The sequence below is a fragment of the Salminus brasiliensis genome, chromosome 1 (genome assembly GCF_030463535.1).
Source record: "Salminus brasiliensis chromosome 1, fSalBra1.hap2, whole genome shotgun sequence".
Lineage (NCBI taxonomy): Eukaryota > Metazoa > Chordata > Actinopteri > Characiformes > Bryconidae > Salminus > Salminus brasiliensis.
In genome coordinates this window covers 30,745,761-30,761,798 of record NC_132878.1, presented here as the reverse complement: position 1 = coordinate 30,761,798, position 16,038 = coordinate 30,745,761, and the positions used below count along the sequence as shown (strand labels likewise).

The following is a 16,038-nucleotide window of genomic DNA, read 5'->3' as shown; positions in this document are numbered from 1 at the left end:
GAATTAAATAGGGTGTTTTTGTTACTGTGTCTTTAAGACTTACAGGATGTAAATAAGGTTTGTTCTGATTGGCTATCCTGTATTGTGCCTCATTCAGAAAGCAGCTTAGAGCTGAAACACTCTTTATGAACTGCAGTATGAATGGATGGAGCTAAACTGGTGTAGGGCGACTAGTCAGAGATATGTAAATATGCTGACATCAGAAAATCTATGAATTCTAAAAGGGTTGTTTTGCACAATGTAACACTGTTTACACACTGCATCAAACTCTTACTGAGTAAAAGTGAGAAATTCTTTTTTTCCATGATACAGGACCTTTAATTTCAGGATGACTTTATTAAATAAACCAATAAACTAAATTGAATAAATCACATATATAGTCATAATAGCTCTTTACAAAACTGAATGTCAGAAAAAAGCACCCTGGATGTTTGAAGTGTCAAATTAAATAATTAGTTCAAAGCTAGTTTGCTTTAATGCAATAAGCTGATAAGTGATTTTGTTTTTATTACAGTACCTTCAGCAGCAAGCAGAGTGTTCTTGACGAACATCTCCAGCTCTTCCGCTCGTTTCCGGCTCCGCTCGGCATCAGCGTCTGTTTGTTCTCCGTCGGCTGACACTTTTGTGGCCTGTAGAGTGAAGAGACAAGGGAAAAAACGCAGAGCGCTTAATTAACATCATTCATTTAAAGTCAAAAAAGTGCTTGTGTTATACAACCTAGTCAGAACAGATATAATGATGCTAGTGAGCTTGGCCTCTTACACACCCACACAGGACATATGTAGGAGGTATGTAAGCCATATGGTTTCCTCAGCTTTTTAGAAAATATGTAGTGAAGCAAGAGAATACTTGAGGCTGTGGTTTAATCGCAGTAGATCATCACAGTGATGTTATTTACCATGATTACTGTAATTACGAAAATGACTATTATTTACCATATTTCTCATTTCTCTGGGGTTGCACTGTGAGTCTATGGTCAGAGTCATTCTTAACTTGTTTATGTAGTGCTTCAACAGATTTTTGAAAGCAGTAAAGTTGAGATGAGTTAAGATTGGTGACAGTCCAGTGTTTGTTCACTGTATTATCCAAGCATTTCCTACTGCAAACCCAAGAAGCACATGTCTTAGCTGGCCGACTGCACTGTAGTCATTGATCTATCATGTTCATTCAATTTTAGGTTCATTATTAGCAGTTTATGAAATGAAATGAATCATGTTCCCTAAAAGAATAACTGCTTAAAGCCAGAGTTTGTTATTTAGGTGGGCTGAGCTACACTAATAAGAGTCCTTGGGCAAGATTCCCAACACTACATTGACCCACCTCTGTAATATGAGTAACCATGTAAGTCACTTTGGATAAGAGCGTCACCTAAATGGCATAAATGTAAATGTAACCCCTTAACTCTCAGAGGCTTATTACACACTAAGGCATATGGGGGGCTATATTTTATCTATATATTATAACACTTTCGACCTGCCGGTGGTCCATAGGTTTTCTTTACACACTAAGGTGTATTCCTCAGTAACTTCAGGGACTTCTGTACAAACTGGTGGGGCTTTTCTCTAGGAATAGAAGTTTGTGATAACACTTTCAGCCCGCCGGCAGCCCATAGCCTTTTTAAATATATTAATTTAACAAGCTAGACAGACCTTTTAAAACATTTTAGCTCAAATTTGGATGGTTGCTCAGAACATTCCCCCTGTGGAGAAGTTTATTTAGTGTTTTTAGACTGAAGTAAGTCATATTGTTGTTGCACCAAATTGTCTGCAAATGTCCAAATGTCCAGTCCAGTGTCCAGTGTTTGTTAGCAATGTTAACCTAGCATCTCCTGTTGTAGTATCTCCTGTCTTGACTGATCGACCCACAAACCATTTGACTGTATGCCAAGTAAGTAAAGAGGTGAAATACGGAGATACACTGATCTCGTTGGACTAACCTCACCATAATACTCCGAACATACCAGCAAGCTTTGTTCAGAGTGGGAGTTAAGAGGCTTTGGCGGTTTTGGGCTACAGTATAAGTAGCTGGTGTTTTTTTTACAGCAGTGTTTTCTGTCATTTCAGCATGTAGCAGTTTAAGCCTAATTTCTAGCTTGGACGTAGCATAATTCATATTTCACCTCCTTAAAGGGGAATCCGGCCAACTCTGTTTTAGAGAAACTTGTTCACAGAGGTAATGAATGAAGCCAGATTTTCTACAGATCCCTACTGTCTTTGTATATTTTGTATTTTGTGTATATATTTTTTGTATTCTGTATTTATTTAATATAATTTTCATATAACTTTATTTTAATGTTTAGTATGTATATAGTTTTGTCCTCCTGTAGAGCATCAACCTGAGCCTCACCACAAACATTTCAGTGCATAAATGTCCTGACATGTTGTGCAAATGACAAATAAACCTGAAACCTGAAACTTGAAAGAGTATGTCGGTCCTCATAGAAAGTTCTTACACCACGTGGTTATAAATATGCATACAGTAGTACATTTTTACAACCCATTTATAGTGGAGGAAACATGCAAGGTGTCATGTGGCAAAATAGTCCCCCCAAAAAATAAAGACCTATTTTAACAGATCTGCTACTAATGAACCATCATTGACATCACTCAGAAGACATGTAGATTTGCAGGTGGTTTGGGATGATAAATATTGTCTATATTTGTATTTGTAGTCATGGAGACGGCAGGTTTCTATCATCACATCACCACCATCTTAAGCCCCTAATAAACCTTCTCAGCCAGTTTAAGCCCACACACATTAGCAGAGGTGGGTAGTAATGCTACATTTATGCTGTCACACTTACTTAAGTAACAAATTGTACTTTTATGAGTTGTTTTAAAAGACAGTGCTTTATACTTTTACTCGAGTACATTTGTAAGGTAGAAAATGTACTTTTACTCTGGTATATTCATTTACATTCCCCCTATTACATTTGTAAACAATTTCCAATTAATTAAAAATTAATTAATTTGAACAAAATCAATGCATTTTGTTGTTGGTGGGTTTTTTTACGGCATCAGATAGCTTCATCAAAACTCACATGCGAGTTTGTTCTCTTATCAAATTGTCTTACGAAACTTCATTTGACCAATCGAAGGCAGCTATATACTAAAAACTACTGATACTGATACACCGTGGGCTTTGGCAGGCAGAACCACTAATTTCAGTGCGGTGCAGGACTGCGATGGTACAATCAGGCTGTTGAATAGGTGCACCCTTGGCCTCATATCATAAAAATATACTTTTTGTGGATGTAATTATGTTGTTATTTTTAGTTGTTGTTTAAAAAAACTATAAATAATTCTCAATTTGGGGTTTTAAATACCTAGTTCACATGTCTTTATTTTATTACAGTTTGAAGAAGCCTATATATAAATCTATATAACCAGTAAAAAAACAGTAAATTTAATTAATCAATTCTTAGAATATTTCAGTAACTTTCAACTGAACCTGCCATGACAAAAATTGAGTATGTAGATATGGTGTGAAGATGCCTATTTAGATATCTGACATTTTTTGTAATGTTATATGTTTGTTTTTTTTCCCCCCATCTCTATAACCTTCTCTCATGTAAAGGGGATTGTTGTACCCTTGGTAAAATTTAACTGATACGTTTGTACATCTGTTTCTTTGTTTACTAAAAACCCCAATAAACAGAAAAAAATATATATAGTAAATCCTCTGATTTCATAAAGGTCATAATTTATATTGTCAAAATAAAATGAAAAAAAATTAATGACTACTTTTACTTCTACTTGAGTAAGTATTATTTTAACAATACTTTTAACTGGGTTCTGATTTTGGCTACTCTACCCACCTCTGCACATTAGTGAACATTCAGTGCTGAGCACGGAGCAACGATCAGCACTGAAAGCCCTTGACAGGAAGTGTCGCCTCTTTCCAGCAGAAATAAGAATGAAACTTAATTTTTGAGTTTTCTTTTGTGTACTCTCTTTTCAACAAAATCACGAGGAGGCCAGAGCCTTGCAGAGAGGTGACACAGAACTTACACAACCGATCGACTGGCGTCAGGAGGACAGAAAAGAGACTGGATGTAAACACATGAGCAGCCCACAGGTATTAAAGGCTGGCAGGATGTTTATGCTGCATTTCATAGCTGTAAAAAAGTGCACTGTGACCAAGGTCGCTTCAAAGAATGAAAACTGTAAACTGAAAAGTTAACAAGGTACTTTTTTCTTTCTCTGCTCTTACAAAAAAAAGGTTCAACCACTTCACGCAAGCTCCATCTTTAGCACTGGGCACAGTCTTCAAACAAACATTAGAAGGAGCATACAAAGCTGTAACTACGAACAGTGTACTTGCATTCACTATATAGAAGTAAAATTTGTAGTTACTGTAGGGGAAATTACAAACTTGCAAACTCCAAGGGGGCAGGGGGGGATGTTAACATATGGACACTTTGGATTGGCTGGTTGAAATATAGCAATTTGATCAAGATAATACATAGGATTTCAGAGTTGAACTCAACAGAGAGAATCCCAGAGGTGAGGTTGCATGGGGTTCTCTCTCTCTCGCTTACTCTATCTCAGTGTCTCTCTCTCTGTCTTTTACTATACTTACTCTGATCTTTACTTTTATACTGTCAGGTCTTATGCAGGTTATTTATATGTGCAGGACATTCATATGTGGTATTTGCATTATACAGTATGTGGTACAGCCTCATTACTTTCATGAATATCATGGTTATTGTGTACCATTAACAAAAGCAACATGATGTATAACCTGCTGGTTTCCATTGTGTATTATTCTAAACTGTGACTATGGTATAACACCATGTGAATTCAAATAATTTAATCTCACATTCAAGCTTCGCTGGTCCCTGTAACCCACGTTGGGCCAGGCTTCTGGAGTAGCGGTACACAGGAAGAAAAACCCTACATTATCATAGACTGGCACTGGTACCAGCATGTTTAAGCGACAATGTCATATATTATTATTATTACTACTATCGTGGATATGTAACAGAACATACATGATACTATTAATCCCAATAACATTGCTTAGCTTGGAATCAGCCACAACATTAGAACCTCCTGCCTAAGATTGGGTAGACCCTCCTTGTGCCACCACAACAGATCTGACCGAGCTCATGACCGCTGAAGGCGTTCTGTGGTATATGGCACCAAGACGTTAGCAGCAGATGAAGCCAGTGACCAGTGAACCCTGACGAACTCTGGCAACCTATTACAATGTGGCCCTTAACCATCACAACTTGGCCCTTGTCAAAGTGTCTCAGATACTCACGCTTGTCCATTTGTCCTGCCTTTAACATATGTCACCTTAAGGAACTGTTCACTTCTAATCCCACTTATTGACAGGTTCCACTGCAGATGAAGATAATCAATGTGTTTTAATGCACCTGTCAGTGGTACTAATGTTATGGATGATTGGTGTATAAAGTATGAATTTTGATGAGAACATGATCGTTCATGTTTACCTAGTTTTTGTGTATAAATTGCTGTATGCTGTTTAGACCACATCCGGTACCCCTTACATCACAGTTAGGTAACAGTAATGTTGAATTCAAATACCACATTCAGAGTTATTGCACAACCTGTCAGCCTGTTACAGTGACTTTGTAAGCAGCATACAAACATTCCCCATACTCTTATGTAGATTGATTAGACTGGAACATTAGAAATTATTATTTTTTCAATAATTTCAGGTCTCATTTCAGGTCAGGTTGGTCAGGAATGTCCTCAAGAGGCCTATTGTGAATGCATGTAATGAATTGTGTAGATGTACATGACTTGTGTTCGTGTTCATCACAAACCCTGCTCAGTAATTCATCCATCTCGGTGACCAGGCTGCCCAGGTTGCTATCAGCAAGCTGCAGCAGTCTCTCCGGCGCCCTCTGTGGTGAGAGCATGTGCTGCAGAGACAAAGGGAGACAGAGAGACAGAGAGAGAGAGAAAGAGAGAGAAAATAAAGTAAAACGCTCAGTCAAAATTGATTTTTATTGACCCAATGCAGTAGATTAGTCAAGAGGTATTTGGTGCAGTTACAGTTTTACACTGGATCTACAAGGCTAATATAGCTAACAAGTAATAAGAACCAATTTTCATCATCACACACTCTCCTCAGAGTCCTCTCTTGGCCAGTGCTCTCTAATAAACTTGTGTATGTGGTTTCAGACACTAAATGAATCACTGTGATCCATAAACATGGATTAAAAAGCCTCAGTTCTGCCTGTACTTTAGGCTATGTTTATAGATACAGTGGGGAAAAAAAGTATTTATTCAGTCACCAATTGTGCAAGTTCTCCCACTTAAAAAGATGAGAGAGGCCTGTAATTGACATCATGGGTAGACCTCAACTATGAGAGACAAAATGAGAAAAAAATTCAGAAAATCACATTGTCTGATTTTTAAAAAATTTATTTGCAAATAATGGTGGAAAATAAGTATTTGGTCAATAACAAAAGTTCATCTCAATACTTTGTTATATATCCTTTGTTGGCAATGACAGAGGTCAAACGTTTTCTGTAAGTCTTCACAAGGTTGGCACACACCGTTGCTGGTATGTTGGCCCATTCTTCCATGCAGATCTCCTCTAGAGCAGTGATGTTTTGGGGCTGTTGGCGGGCAACACAGACTTTCAACTCCCTCCAAAGGTTTTCTATTGGGTTGAGATCTGGAGACTGGCTAGGCCACTCCCGGACCTTGAAATGCTTCTTACGAAGCCACTCCTTTGTTGCCCTGGCAGTGTGCTTGGGATCATTGTCATGCTGAAAGACCACGTTTCATCTTCAATGCCCTTGCTGATGGAAGGAGGTTTGCACTCACAATACATGGCCCCATTCATTCTTTCATGTACACAGACCAGTCGTCCTAGTCCCTTTGCAGAGAAACAGCCCCAAAGCATGATGTTGCCACCCCCATGCTTCACAGTTGGTATGGTGTTCTTTGGATGCAACTCAGCATTCACTCTCCTACAAACACAACGAGTTGAGTTTGTACCAAACAGTTCTACTTTGGTTTCATCTGACCATAAGACATTCTCCCAACACTCTTCCGGAACATCCAAATGCTCTCCAGCAAACTTCAGACGCGCCCGGATATGTACTGGCTTAAGCAGGGGAACACGTCTGGCACTGCAAGATCTGAGTCCCTGGCGGCGTAGTGTGTTACTGATGGTAGCCTTTGTAACGTTGGTCCCAGCTTTCTGCAGGTCATTCACTACGTCCTCCCGTGTGGTTCTGGGATTTTTGCTCACCGTTCTTGTGATCATTTTGACCCCACAGGCTGAGATCTTGCATGGAGCCCCTGATCGAGGGAGATTAGCAGTGGTCTTGTAGGTCTCCCATTTTCTGATTATTGCTCCCACATTAGATTTCTTCACACCAAGCTGCTTGCCTATTGCAGATTCAGTCTTCCCAGCCTGGTGCAGGTCTACAATTTTGTTTCTGGTGTCCTTTGACAGCTCTTTGGTCTTCACCATAGTGGAGTTTGGAGTGTGACTGTTTGAGGTTGTGGGCAGATGTCTTTTATACTGTTAATGAGTTCAAACAGGTGCCATTAATACAGGTAATGAGTGGAGGACAGAGAAGCCTCTTAAAGAAGAAGTTACAGGTCTGTGACAGCCAGAAATCCTGCTTGTTTGTAGGTGACCAGATACTTATTTTCCACCATTATTTGCTAATAAATTCTTTAAAAATCAGACAATGTGATTTTCTGAATTTTTTTTCTCATTTTGTCTCTCATAGTTGAAGTCTACCTATGATGTCAATTACATGCTTCTCTCATTTTTTTTTAAGTGGGAGAACTTGCACAATTGGTGACTGACTAAATACTTCCCCCCCCACTGTAACAGTGAGTCCTACAGTCTATTAGAGATAGATGAAGGAAGTGTGTGGTGATTTAGGCATGATGTTTTTTGTGGGCTGTGCACCATGGCATTCCATTCCATTCCGACAATGCTTTATTTGATTTCTACCTACATAGTGGCTTCATAACATATGCATAAGCACTAAACATTGCATTAAACAAGCAATACTGGAATATTTATGATCAAAAAGTATTAGTATTTGCAAGATGGCATAAGCTTTTTTTTTACTTAAAAAAACACTGCATGGACACTTGTTTATAACACTGTTATGAAACATAATAATTGGAAATTTAGAAAGAACTTAGCATTAATGTTGATGAGAATGTGACCATGTGATCTTGTTCCCCCTTTTTATATATAAATGTTTAACAAAAAGAAACAATATTTGTTAACTTCATTGTTATGAAGCTTCATAATTTCTTAGTATAAATTTTTTATAAGAATGTGATCATTCTTGTTCATCTAATTTATTTATAAATGCTTTACTAAAAGAAATAACACTGTTTATTACACTGTTATAAAGCACCATTATTAAATGATGGAACTTCAGACAAGAGACCTATTGTACAATACCTGTCTTCAAATAACCTGTTCATAAACACTGAAGCAGTTCTCTTAGAAGAAACATTATGATATATTTATATAAGTGTTATGAAGCCCTTATGACGGTAGCCTTAAAATACAGTCTTACTCAAACTTTAGACACCAAACACACCTTAGCTTTTGGAGTGAGGAGGCCAACTGAGTACATTTCACTTTTTGTCAAACTATTACTTTAAACCAAAAGCATTAATAGAAGCACGTAAAGGTACAGCAGATTCCAGCGCTATTATTATTGCTCCTAGTCTTTTTATTTCCCTATTTGATGGATTTTGGATTGCACAGCAAATTCTTGCTTTGAGGACAGTTTTTCAAAGGAAGAGCATTTGACACTTTTAGCACACATACACTCGCCCTGAGGTCAGGTTTTCAAAGGAGGCAGTGGAAAGCAGAGCATTTAAATGATGACACAGAACACATGGAGACACATGCAGACTGAAGTGTAACATACATAGTGTAAGAGCAAAACTCACAGTCGCATACAGTCCTGTACAATCTCTGAGAGCTGAAAAAAAATGAACTGTTAAGCTAGTGCCCTTCCCTGAGGGAAACCAGTATTCCCATTTCCATTCCAAAAGCTAGTTTATCTAATCAGTCCTTCATTAAAGGAGGTGAGCTGCTGGTGGAACCGAACAAATCCATACAGTGTTCACAGAGCAGCTGGCTTGTGACCAGAATGGGATATGGTTTCATTTGACCTTGATTGTTAAGCTGATCTACCAGCCCCACCAACTTGACCAAGCTGGTAGACCAGCATGACCATCACGGCCAAGCTAGTCAACCAGCATGACCAAGCTGTTAGACCAACATGACCAACTTGAGCAAGCTGCTCCACCAGCATGACCAACATGCTACAAGCTGACCCTAAACAGTACAACCAAACAGTGTAACCAGTATACCAACCAGCACAAACAGTATAACCAAACAGTATAACCAGTATACCAACCAGCATAAACAGTATAACCAAACAATATAACCAGTATACCAACCAGCACAAACAGTATAACCAAACAGTATAACCAGTATACCAACCAGCACAAACAGTATAACCAAACAGTATAACCAGTATACCAACCAGCACAAACAGTATAACCAAACAGTATAACCAGTATACCAACCAGCATAAACAGTATAACCAAACAGTATAACCAGTATACCAACCAGCACAAACAGTATAAACAGTATACCAACCAGCATAAACAGTATAACCAAACAGTATAACCAGTGTACCAACCAGCACAAACAGTATAACCAGTATACCAACCAGCACAAACAGTATAACCAAACAGTATAACCAGTGTACCAACCAGCACAAACAGTATAACCAGTATACCAACCAGCACAAACAGTATAACCAAACAGTATAACCAGTATACCAACCAGCACAAACAGTATAACCAGTATACCAACCAGCACAAACAGTATAACCAGTGTACCAACCAGCACAAACAGTATAAACAGTATACCAATCAGCACAAACAGTATAAACAGTATACCAACCAGCATAAACAGCATAACCAAGCAGGAAGACCAGCACAACCAACATGATCAAGCTGGTCAACCAGTTTGGACAAGCTGTTCATGCAGGTCATGCTGGTCGACCAGCTTGATCATGTTGGTTGTGCTGGTCTTCCTGCTTGGTTATGCTGTTTATGCTGGTAGATAATGGTCATGCTGGTCAACCAGCTTGGTGATGTGGGTCATGCTGGTCATACTGGTAGATCAGCTGAACAGTCAAACTCAGATTTTCTACCAGTGTGGCCAACTTTACCATCTTTTAAAAGTAAGCTTGACAGTAATCTTGGTAAAGTCTGTTACACTGGTAGACCATCTAAACCATCCATCTCAAATGAAAACATAGCTTATGTTGGTCAAGAGGATGAACATCTTATGTAGGTGTTGTGTAGCCGTATAAACTCTGACTTTAGTAAGGTGTTACCACTTTTTCACAGAAACATACACACAGACTCACACACACACACAGAGACTCACACACACACGCTTACCTTGAGTTCCTCAGTCATGTTCTCGAAGCGGTACAGCATTTTGTAGGGCGGGGGCAGCGGCAGTGTGAGATTGGCGCCAGTGATCAAACGTAGCAGCTTATCCATATCTCTAATAAGAAGACCTGCACAGTCATCATCACATGCTGTAACACACACACACACACACAGACACACAAACACAAGTTACGATAGGACACTTTCCAGTTTCCATGTTACAATAAGCTCACAGTATATGTGTGTGATCGGTTTTACTCTCTTTGTGGGGACAAAATGTCCTGAGCCTGTTAAGAGCTATGTGTTCTGATATGTGGGGACGTTTTACTGGAATTCAGCTGCATTTAGGTACAGTAACAGACTGCTCTGTGGGAGACCCCTAAATAATGATGACTCATAATTTTAAAAGGTAAAACATTAAGAAATTATAAAGAAAGGTGCTGAGTCATCTTACTATAATCTGTCCAAATAATCATGTTCCACAGCCAATCAAGCTTTTTTGGATGTTTCCTACCAGTCTAATTGGAGTGCCATCATTGGCCTGCATCTTGAAATCCCTGTCTTCCCTCTGCTAAGAAATGTTGATTTGGCCACTCCTAACATTTCTACTATCTCTCTGACATCATCATCATCATCATCATCTCTTTAGAGCTCATGTTGCTAGTTCCTATTAAAAGCTATAGCGACAAAAGCATTAGTGAGGTCAGGATCCTCCCCACCTCATTCCAAAAGTATTGGTGATGGAGCACCATCATTCCAGAGAACACAGTTCCACCTGCTTTATACCCCTTTAGCCCACGCCTGGAATTGGCATTGTGCCAAGAGGTTCATATTTATCTGTTCAATACTTCTCTACAGGGACTAGACAAGCTGTATGTGTCAGCAATGGGTGTAGCTTAAGTAGCTGAATGCAATCATTAGAAGGGGTGTCTATGAACATTTGGACGTGAAGTGTACAGTATATACATATACACTACACTATAGTGTACAGTAATATATACACAGACATAATACATATGAGGGATATTCTTTTTTCCATATAGAAATGATAGTAGTTAGCCTCATATAGAATATGCAAGTTGCAACGGAAGGTTAAAAGATTTCATTCCAAGCCACACATACAAATATTATGCATATTATTACTACACATAGGTACTTATGCATAATACGTATGAGACATTTGTATGACCCTACGTCTTGACAAAGCATAAAAACAAATCTGTGTGTGTGTTTCCGTGTGAAGGAAATGGAGGTTAGACCCAACATGAAAAGGCGGCCGTGTTAACATGTAGTGAAAGGAAAGGCCTGGGGTGAGAGAGGGATGTTGTAAACGAGAGTCACCTCTCTCTCCTCTTTCCTCACTCTGTTTGCACGGTTATGCTCATCCAATTTCCCTCCTTCATTTCCGTTCGCTCGCTCCGAGCAAACCCTCCCAGCTAAACCGCACTTCAGGGCACACACACACACACAGACTTGCCCTGAAGCCCAGAGCCCCACAGCATGCATACAATAGAACATAACAGCTCTTGCTTTTCCCCTTTGTCCCTTTGCTCACTCCGTTTCATCTTTTCATCCCCCCCCCTCGTTCACTGTCATCCCACTTCACCTCACTCTCTCTGTCATTTTCAATGATCTCTTCCAGTCTGTCTTCCTTTTCCTTTCTCTCAATTCAGATCAGTTCAGATTGCCTTTATTGGCTTGAGTGTTTCCATAAGAGTGTCCATAAGAGTGCCCCACAAACATAACATCTGTACAGGTTTTCTAAAATTCTATCAACAATAAAAGGAATGACAGAAATGATAAACTACGAATAATCGACTAACAAAAAATATCATCTTTAAAAAAGAATCATATTCAAATAATACAAAGTAAATAAATGAATTAATTGAACAATGAAATTATTACAATAATAAGATGCAAGATGTGTTTCTATTGTAATTTACAATTGCATTTTTAAAGTTTTATAGGGGTGGGTGGGGTTTGATGTTCAATAGGATGTGGGTGGAGTACATACGATGAGTGTTACTGACCGTCCTTCAGGCGGGGGCATGTTGTCACATGACACTGTTTTGCCTTCTGCATTGAAAATTGCATGCAGGGACTGCATGTGGGATGCTAAGCTTCCTATTTTTGTCTCTCTCTGCATCTTTCTTTCTTTTCTCTGATTTTTTTTTCTCTTTCTCTCTCCCTCCCCGTAATTTTATTTCCTCTCTCTCTCACCTTGTTTTTCTCCCTTTCTCTCTCTCCATCTCTCTTCCTCCCTGTATCTATTTCCTCTCTCTTTCATTTCTTTCTCTCTCTTACCTTGTTTCTCTCTCTCTCTCTCTCTCTCTCTGTATCTTTCTTTCCCTTCTCTCACCTTGCTCTCTCTCTCTCTCTCTCTCTCTCTCTCTCTCTGTCTGTCTCTCTCAGTGGAGATTAAAGCGAGTAGGGTAAAAAACGTTGGAGGGTTGAGGTGTTCTGAAGCGTGAAATTCAGAACAGAGTGTGTGACGCCTTCAGGCCGTCGATTATGAGTGTTTGACATGCCACGAGCTGCGGAGGGAATGAGGGGGGAAAAGGAGGGCAAAGGGAAGAAAGAGAGAGTCAGCACCAACAGACGGACTGTTACTTCTGTGCCGAGCAGAACTCTCTCTCTTTAATCTAGCTGGACCCTCAGAGCTGTGTGAGGGAAACAATGAGGGTTAGACACGCTTCCTCTCTGCCTCTGTCCCTCAACAAAAACAGAAATACAGTCCGAGAAATGGAGAAACATGGGAAAAGGAGAGAGTTTCAACAGGCCTGGGGAAACAGGCTGTACAGTTACACTCATCTAACCCTTCCTCAGTGCTCAGTTGATCCGTTTCTGACCACAGAGACGCTCCTGCCTGAATGTGTTTGAGAGGTGATGGGCATCCCGGTAAAATACAGTTTACAAGCTGTGAGTGTGATGGACTCAAAGTCACTGGTAATGTACAGGGATGAAGATACGCAGACACACACTGAGTGTTTCAAAGTCAGACAAAAAGCTGAATGTGTGTGTGGCTACAGAACAATGAACCATGATGAAATGGGATGAAATTTACCAAATGCGAGACGCTTTCACATGCGTGCGTGCACACACACACAGAAGATATGACACCCCACAGCTGCATCATATCTTTAGTATCATATGATATATTAGTACAAACCCCTTGCACTTTAAATCCACTTCAACCCATTAATGCCATTCATTTCAGCTGCCTGGTCACATGAGAGTGGAAAATTCACATGTGAATAAAAGTGAGAAAATGACATGGATTCCATTACATTCAAAGAAATGTCATCATACAGTAATTACACTCATTATGTTATGTGAAATATCTCTCTATATATAAATATATCCATGGTTTGAACTCTTTAGGTACACTGTGTGAATAAATCTGGATAAATTGACCAATAGAAATGCTCTAAATTACTACTTCCATTCAAAAGTGAGAGCTTTTTTGCCTTCTCTTGTAAAGTCACCATTTTGGAGATACATGTTTTTCATTGAACAGCGCTATATATAAACTAGTGCTGTCATCATTAACTCACATGATTATTGTTAATGCTAATTAATAATCTTACCGAGAGAGTTACCCCAACTTTCTCCTGTAGGTCCCTCTCTTTACAGAGCCTAGTGATGTATTAGTTTTATTTAGTGATATAAACACAAGGGAGGGTAGATTACACTTTATTTATGCTGAAATATGGAGTAAATCTCATAACTAACTCTCATTCTCCTACCCCTCCTTCATCTCTCTCACACACACACACACACACACACACACACTGCTGCTCCTCTCTTAGCTCGCTTAATCCAGCCCAATGGATCATCCATTTATCTCTTACTTAAAAAGTTGTTGAAGTATTTTCTCTATGAAAGCTTCTGTGTCGAGGGTAAAGTTCTCTAAACTAAAAAAAAAACCTATTTATTAGGCATACCACACATTTTTTTGTTCTCTCGTGATAAATCATATTTACAGATTATCGCTGCTGTTCTATGAAAAACGTGTATCTTCATTTTTGTCAGTTTTTAGATTCTCCATGGTTTTAACTCTGTAGCTGCTCTGTACACTATGTAAATAATTCTGGATGAATAGACCAATAGAAATGCTCTAAATCTCTTATATTAAACTCTTATTTTACATTGACTTCCATTGAGAGTTAAGAGCATTTTGCCTTCCTGTAGATTAGTGTATATATATATAGGTCTGGAGTTCTAATAAAGGAATGTTCTGGATGGAATCAACTAATAAATTAGTATGACTAAATATAAAAAAAAGTTCCAATATCCAGGTTCTCATATGTTAATTGAGCATTCTTTGTATCAGACTAAACATACTAGGACTCGAGTGGGTTAAAGAAGTGTGCTGTTTGAGCTCTACTACTCCATCCCCTAAAGCAGCAGTGCTGTTACCCACAGCAGGTATGTTAAAGCACACTGCATGCAGCCTCAGCATGGCGTAAGGTTACAGGGTGAAAGAAATGATCTCCAGCACAGAGAGTAACACCTCAAACACCTGAGAGAGCTAATTAAGAGCTGTGTGTCAAACAGCATCACCCCTATCCTCATAACTTACCATTAAAGCAGCATTACCTCCTGCTGCTGTTTTAGTTTTGTGCACTACAGAGTACAGACTGTGTAATCCTATTATATTTAATATAAATATAACTTTTTATCAAACGTTTTAATAAAAATATCCCCAATGAGGATCTAATTAAATTCATTACTGATAACATTAACATCCAGAATGAAGCTCTAATATCATTAATATCCAGAATGAAGTTCTAATATCATTAATATCCAGAATGAAGCTCTAATATCATTAATATCCAGAATGAAGCTCTAATATCATTAATATCCAGAATGAAGTTCATTAATAACATTAATATCCAGAATGAAGTTCTAATAACACTAATGTCCAGAATGAAGTTCTAATATCATTAATATCCAGAATGAAGCTCTAATATCATTAATATCCAGAATGAAGTTCATTAATAACATTAATATCCAAAATGAAGCTCTAATATCATTAATATCCAGAATGAAACTCTAATATCATTAATATCCAGAATGAAGTTCATTATTAACATTAATATCCAGAATGAAGTTTTAATAACATTAATATCCAGAATGAAGTTCTAATATCATTAATATCCAGAATGAAGTTCATTAATAACATTAATATCCAGAATGAAGTTTTAATAACATTAATATCCAGAATGAAGTTCTAATATCATTAATATCCAGAATGAAGCTCTAATATCATTAATATCCAGAATGAAGTTCATTAATAACATTAATATGAAATTCTAATTAAATAACTTTAAGTTACACTAACATGTATCACTGTTGTAATTACTGTACATGATATAAATGACATACCACCTGTGTTTGTGTGTGTGGGGGGATGTGCATTAGTATTGTTATCAAACCCCATACATACACACAATGCCTGCAGGTCCACACACATGCCTCTCCATGCAGCGGTCACACTTCAGTCCAGACGCTCCGGGCCTGCACCGGCACTGGCCCGTGTGTGCGTCACACGGAACCGGCCATGCACCGCCCACATCACACTTACACT

The 16,038-nt window shown here is 38.6% G+C and overlaps 1 protein-coding gene across 3 annotated transcripts in view; it reads right to left on the bottom strand.

The window, feature by feature from the left end:
• lama2 (laminin, alpha 2) overlaps window positions 1-16,038 on the bottom strand; it is a 200,382-nt gene that overhangs the window by 42,063 nt on the left and 142,281 nt on the right. For all 3 annotated transcript variants that reach the window (XM_072677099.1, XM_072677108.1, XM_072677114.1), the window contains 4 exons: window positions 15,898-16,038; window positions 10,455-10,597; window positions 5,795-5,893; window positions 518-629 (listed from right to left, as the gene is read on the bottom strand). The exon at window positions 15,898-16,038 is cut by the window's right edge and continues 53 nt beyond it. In XM_072677099.1, the coding sequence (XP_072533200.1) occupies window positions 518-629; window positions 5,795-5,893; window positions 10,455-10,597; window positions 15,898-16,038 (495 nt within the window). The remainder of the gene's footprint in view (window positions 1-517; window positions 630-5,794; window positions 5,894-10,454; window positions 10,598-15,897) is intronic.